The following is a 6715-nucleotide window of genomic DNA, read 5'->3' on the forward strand; positions in this document are numbered from 1 at the left end:
ACGATATTTTTCATTGGATGATCCCAGCTGTGTTTACATCGTATCTTGTAAACAAAACCACGTGTAAACAATGAAATCGTGACTGTCGCATTGCTAAATCCATCTAATATCTATAAGCAGGCCAAAATATATCGATTTTTGGACTAAAATGCAGACAGGTTTAGTTTTTCAAAAAGAGTACGTGTTTTTGATGACCTGCCTGTACGTAAATGTAAGATAAGCAAGTTTAAAACGTACGATATACTTGAAATATTCGATATTTTAAATATCCCAACCCCTCTTCTGCTGATTATTTTTACACCATTGCTAGCATAAAGAAAATATTAAGCCACTTATATAATAGCATGGTTTGTTTAAGTTCTCATTTAGCACAAAAGTATTAATATGAATTATGATATTAAATATTCTGTTCATTTCATAATGATTTGTCTTTCATTCGGAATTAATTATCTCTGACTTATTTTGTTGATCGATATATTTCCAATAAAAGTTATACTTATGATTTTTTTTCTTTCTTCATTGTTGGAGATACCTGACTTGAAATTGGGACATACGCTTACGCAAACACTGCATGTAACTAATTCAAAATAAACACCGAAATAAAACTTCATCACGAAATATGATATTGCTTCTCAAATTGTGTATTCCAAATTTCGTTATTATAAAACCCAAATCAATCTGAAGCAATTACTCATCAGACACCCAGCTGATTTTCTTATGATACTCAACATTATAAAACAATTTGACAATTGTTGGAATCTAGTAATTTATAATTAGTTACGGCAGTATATATTTAATAAATTACTGCAAATTTTCTTTGGCAAAACAAAATTTAAGGAATCCTTCTGCAGCTCTGCATATACATGTACATGGGACCTGTTGGATATTATATGTTTACAAAAAATCTTTTAAATTAATTCTTTTCACATTTAAACCCTTCAGTGCGCCCAATATCTCGGAGCCATAATATGTAACTTTAACAATGGGACCTAATATAGAACAAGCAAACAAGAATAACAGTGTTTTATTACCTAATGTGACTAATATTTTAAAAGAGGCTTGATGGTCATCGAATATATATTAATCCATCAAGTCCATTAAATCCACCTAAACAATATTTAGAAACACGTGATCGACGTTATAAATTTTTTTGGTAATGAAATAAATAGGTACCCTTTACCTAATATTATATTAGGTATAGGGTATTTTAAGAAAAGGGTATTTATTTTTATTATGAGAAAAATTTATACCGTCATGCAGGTGCCTGTGTTTAGAAATGGTAGTTTTAGCCATAAACTCAGTCCGATGATATTCAAGTAATGACAAATTCAAATTAGTTTAGCCTTTAAAATTGATCGTTTTCCTATAAATATATATATCATTATCATAGTCAAAATATGGACACACCCATAGAGCCCTCTTAAAATATCGATGACACATGCATGTATTTCTCATAATTAAAAATATACCCCTATATATAGCTACGTATATCCACAAATTAAAGTTATCGATCTATTCATAATGCACTTTAAAGCAGTGTGTGTTGCAATTCCCAAATGGATTTTCAATTCTATTCAATGACAGGTCTAGAAAAAAATATAATCAATTCTTATTACATTCATTTTTTGGTGGGACCGAGGCTATAAAGAGGCTCTTGCGAAATGAAGGCAATTAAACATTGTTTATCTTTAAAAATTAGATTACACAAAAAAAAAAAAACCAATTTGATTTTTTAACATATTTATTTTAATAATAGTATTGCTTTGTTTTAACATATGTTTTTATATAGATTTAAAATACTGGCAGAATTATTCCCTTATAATATTACTGGCTTAATGAAATAAATAAAAAAATCCGTAAAATCAATTTTATGACTAATTGATCCGAAATACTAAACAGTAATAGGTGGTGATTAAATAAGGCCAAAAGTTAATCCATCATTCAAAAATATTTCGAACAAACAACAATTTTGTCCAAACAGATATAACTAATATTCGTCCGAACATTACAGGTAACTTATTCGTCTATATGACGGTCTGTTTTTTGTGTGGCCCTCTCGTGCATCATTATCTATCATATGATTTATATAAATTAAATCAAAGAAAGCACCGAGTCTCGTAATAATTTGAAAACAATTTTAAGACAGGCCGTTTGTTGTATATCGATTTATTTCGAACTTTACATATAAAGAATGCATAGAGAAGTTATAACCTAATCATATCATGTTCAATACATATACATACTGTTTGGCTAATATCATCAAAATCAATATTTAATGCCAGTACATTAAATAATACGAATTCGTTATACGGTTAAAACGAATTACGGATATAGTGATATGTAAATCCAACAGTCCCTTAATTGGAATTCGCTATAACCGAGTTTTACTGTACAATACATATAAACATTGATTAGTTATATCCAGTGATTGAATTTACATAGTGTATGTGTTGATTATGCATCAACTTTTTTTATTGCAGGGATGACACTGACTAATGTTGACTAAATATCAAAAGGGGCGAACCTCACTACCATCAATACATATCCACAGCCCAACTAGAAGTACATGTAGTTTACTGAGTCATATAAACACAATCAAACGTCCTCGTTTTGACTTTTGGCCTGGATTTCGGTATAATATAACGTCTGCTTCATCCTCACGTATGAAATCATCTTTAAAACAGAGGCCTGCAGGATCTTTTGTTACAATATGATACAGCGGGACCGATTTTCATGGGGTTTTGTGCTGGGCTTGATACTCTCCTGATGAAAATAAAAAAATACGAATATATTCAACACTCATTTAATCTAGTTATATTCAAAAGCTATGGAAAAGAGAAATTAGAAACATTTTAACATGAGCTTGGACTTTGGGTAGTTGTGTCAAACAGCATTGTGACGTAGGCCTGTCTATTTCATTGCTGGCCACTCAGCCATTGCTCTGTGAAATCAACAAGATTTGTCTGGCTTTTGAGCTAAGACTACGCAATCGGTGTATATTTCGCTTGAAACCGCGTCAAACTTGAAAACTTGTTTTGACGAAAGAAATAGATAGCTACCTCTAACCGAAATTCCAAGGTCTTGTTAAAATTGTTCTAATTAGATGTAATTCCAATGTTAAAACACTATTTTGACGTACTTCCATCGTTCTTTCAGTTTAAAAGATTACCTTTGTCAGTCCAAAATAGGCGTTTTTAATTTTGACGACATTTCACCAAAATAATCGCGAAATTAAAACCTCTCGAAAATAAACGTATTTACATCATTATAAATAGTACCTGCATGAGATCTGGCTCCCAGATACTACCCAGGAGTTTATTTTGTTGGTGGAGAATTTCTTTGACGAGTAGCTCAATGATGGATTCAATGTTCATGCCTGTCTTGGCGCTGACCTCGCCGTAAAACGGAAGTAGTCCCTGCTCGTATGTCTTCTGGGTAAAAGAAAAGATGTGAAATTAATATGGATTCTGATTTTCCTGAAACGAGATATAAGGATCTTGAGTTACGGAAAATATAAATATCATGGTAGATTAACCATGATTCAAAATAACTCACACCCGTGAGTTTCTAGTCAGTTGTTTTTAAACTTTAAAGTTCATGTCACCGAAGGCAATCCCTCATGAGCAAAAATACACAATGAGTATCATTAACATATAACTGTCTTTGTCTGTGATAACATTACGAATCAATTTTGAAGCCTATAACCCAATAATTTCATAAAAAGCTGAGCGACACAAAATAGGCGTGTCTTATAGCATAACCGAAACACGGCATTGGCTGTGCTGCGTAGTAATGCATAGCATGTGCTACATTTAAAAAATAGTGGTTTTAAAATAATGTTGTTTTAAAGTGTACAAATTGGAAATAATATAAATATAAGTAATAAGGAATCATTCTTTGAATATTATGAGGTGATAATTTCGGTCTATCATAAAGCCCATCGGGTTTTATTGAATTTGACCACGCCCCGACCGAAATTATCACCTCATAATTAAATACTCAAAATATGATTTCTTATTTCTTAAATGCTTTCAAGTCCGTGTAAATGGTCTTTAAACTATATATGCAACACAATTTTGCAATTTGGTATGTATGAAATCAAATTAAGGAATAACTTAATTCGCTTTTTTTTTTATAAACCTTGGTATTTAGGATCATTTCTGCCAGATTTTTTCTGTGTATTTAAGGAATAAGGAATCATTCTTTAAAGATTATGAGGTGATCAAATTAAATAACACTCGAAGGGATTTAATAATTTAGTACTCATATATATTTATATCATTTTCAGACAAAGACACCAGAAAATGCAAATTTGATATATGTGTGCATTTAGCGATAAAAGGTAATATCAAATGGAAATTAGGGATGGGACGATCCACCGATGCACCGGTGCATCACGGTATTTACTTTGACGATATTTGGATCGATACATTTATCATTAATAAAACGATACCTAAGCAACCTTTTTTTATTTTCCAAAAATATCTGAGCTTCATATATCGGCTATTTTCAGTCCGCGCGGTTAATATGAAAGTACAAAGATGTCCGAATACCTCGTAAAGTTGTCAAAACTGTTAGGAAGCTAAATCTGGAGTGTGGAAAACTTTTGGATTACTTGTTTATGAAAAAGTACTGGAAATGCGTGCGTTTATGAAATTAATTGAATGTTGAATTGTTAATTCGTAATGTTAATCGTATCTTAACATGAACAGCTAGTTGTTTAAGTACTAGTAAACACATACAATACAGTCATACTAGCTAGTATTTCATCTTAATTTAGACTTTCAAATTAAAATAAAATTACTATTAAGTAACCGATATATTACCCTTTCACACTGTTCGTAGGGGACTCGAGCTGGGCCTGCTTTGAGATTCTGTGGAATGGTGGACGGATCGTCGAATTTCGCGCACGGATCCAAGTCGTTCTTGTTTCCTACGAGCATGATCACGGGGTCACCCAGACTGTGCTAAAACAAAAACAAAAAAAACATCATAAGTAATAAAAATAAATAGATATGAGGCACAAATATGCTTAAATTTTCTCCACTATTAGTATGCACACGTTATTTTGTTTCCTTTCCTGTCCGTAAGCCCTCTTTGCATAGCTAAAAGTTGGCACGCAAGTAATTAAATTGGTCCCTTGACTGACTATAGCATGGTTGTTAATTTCGTGCTAAAAATACAGTTTTTGTAAAAAAAAAAAAAACCTCCACAAAGAAATAAAATAAATAAGTAAATAAATGATAAATAAATAAATAAATAAATAAATAAATAAATAAATAAATCTATAAATAAATAAATAAATAAATAAATGAATAAATAAATAAATAATAAACCTACACCACCACTGCAATAAGAAATATCAATGATTTAATATATACCTGTCGGATGTCTGTCAGCCAATCTTCAACTTCATTAAAACTGTTTGGCTTGGAGATATCATGTACAAGTACCACCCCCTGTAGATAGAAAAGGGAAAACCATCGATCTATATACCGCGGTATCAGGGTGGTGGCATTGCATTTTGGTTGATGGGTGGGAGTGGGTGGAGGGGGCACAGCTGATGCAATGATGGTCATTAAGGAGTTGATTGGTGATACCAAATTGGAAAATGAAAATTTTATTTTCTCGTACTTGTAATTATGTACGCACTTTTGTTATGAAACAATGTTAGAAAATATTATCATAGATAAAAAAAAAATATTGCCTAGTTGTTAAAGTACAGTTTTTATTGTTATCAAAATATGTGTGACGTTGATATGAAGAAATGCAGCCGTAGTGCGACGCATATATCTATGAAATACCGGTAGAAAAATTAGGTACACGTACAACGAATGAACATGAAAAATGTTCGAGGTTATAAATTGTTTACAAATTGATAATGTATATATACATGTATTTGAAGGAGTGACTGAGGGGTAGGCCTCTATGAAATTTTTGTTTACTGTTAGTGATAGCGGTAGTGAATATATTGCAAGGTCGTCTGATCTTTGATAACATACATGCACTTGCGCTTTTGTGAAAAACCCAAGAACGAGTTTCTTTTGATATTCTTGTCCACCCGTGTCTCTGTATAAATAAACATGCAATATACTATGAAGACAAAACAAGAGAGGTTAAACATATAATACTTGTATTCAGAAAAAGCTTTGTTTTGAAGACCTACATTAGTTCAATTTGAATTTGTCTACCATAGACTTTTATGGACTTCTTGCGTATGTTTCCTCCTGTAACAAGAAATTTGAAAAAAAAAGTTCGGTTTACTTTAAACGTTTCAAAATCGTCTGCAACTCCGTATATTGTAATTTGGACATATAGGAGTTCGACAAGGTTGTCCATTTAACCCTTACTCGTTCTCATTAAAATAGTTGACATGCACTTACCTCGTGTGTATATATATTCTGAACTAAACTTTTGGTCGATATATCTTGTAATTATCGACGTTTTCCCAACACCATAAGTACCAACTAAGGCAATTTTGACATTTCGAATCAGTTGTTCTGTATGATCCTCTTCCTGTTTCGACTCTGAAGCACCCATATATAACACACGTATGCATGGAAAATCACTCACTCGTCCACCCGTTACGTGTTAAACTCACAAAATAAATCAGTATAAACCACCATATGCAAATATGATCAAATTCGGTCTTTTAATCCTTTTGTTTCACTGATAAACTTTTTCTGTGCATAATCTCCTTTTCTTTTTTACATGG

At 31.9% G+C, this 6715-nt stretch overlaps 1 protein-coding gene across 1 annotated transcript; it reads right to left on the reverse strand.

Annotated features, from left to right (window-relative positions):
- Nucleotides 1-1754: 1754 nt before the first annotated feature.
- Nucleotides 1755-6714, reverse strand: LOC128173625 (ras-related protein Rab-13-like). The gene is made up of 7 exons (XM_052839302.1): nt 6384-6714; nt 6167-6227; nt 6003-6069; nt 5382-5459; nt 4827-4967; nt 3279-3431; nt 1755-2763 (listed from the first exon to the last, which is right to left on the reverse strand). The coding sequence occupies exons 1-7, from the start codon at nt 6538-6540 to the stop codon at nt 2704-2706; spliced, it is 717 nt and encodes a 238-aa protein (XP_052695262.1). The 5' UTR covers nt 6541-6714; the 3' UTR covers nt 1755-2703.
- Between the last annotated feature and the right edge of the window lies 1 nt (nt 6715).

The sequence above is a fragment of the Crassostrea angulata genome, chromosome 2 (genome assembly GCF_025612915.1).
Source record: "Crassostrea angulata isolate pt1a10 chromosome 2, ASM2561291v2, whole genome shotgun sequence".
Classification (NCBI taxonomy): domain Eukaryota; kingdom Metazoa; phylum Mollusca; class Bivalvia; order Ostreida; family Ostreidae; genus Magallana; species Magallana angulata.

Bases quoted from the DNA above. Each gene is read 5' to 3' on its own strand.
- LOC128173625 (XM_052839302.1), bottom strand. From the start codon at position 6,540: ATGGGTGCTTCAGAGTCGAAACAGGAAGAGGATCATACAGAACAACTG. The intron at 5,460-6,002 runs GTATGTTATCAA...TTCTATCTACAG, and splicing joins TCACAAAAGCGCAAGTGCAT to GGGGTGGTACTTGTACATGA. The intron at 4,968-5,381 runs GTATATATTAAA...TTTTTGTTTTAG, and splicing joins GGCTGACAGACATCCGACAG to CACAGTCTGGGTGACCCCGT.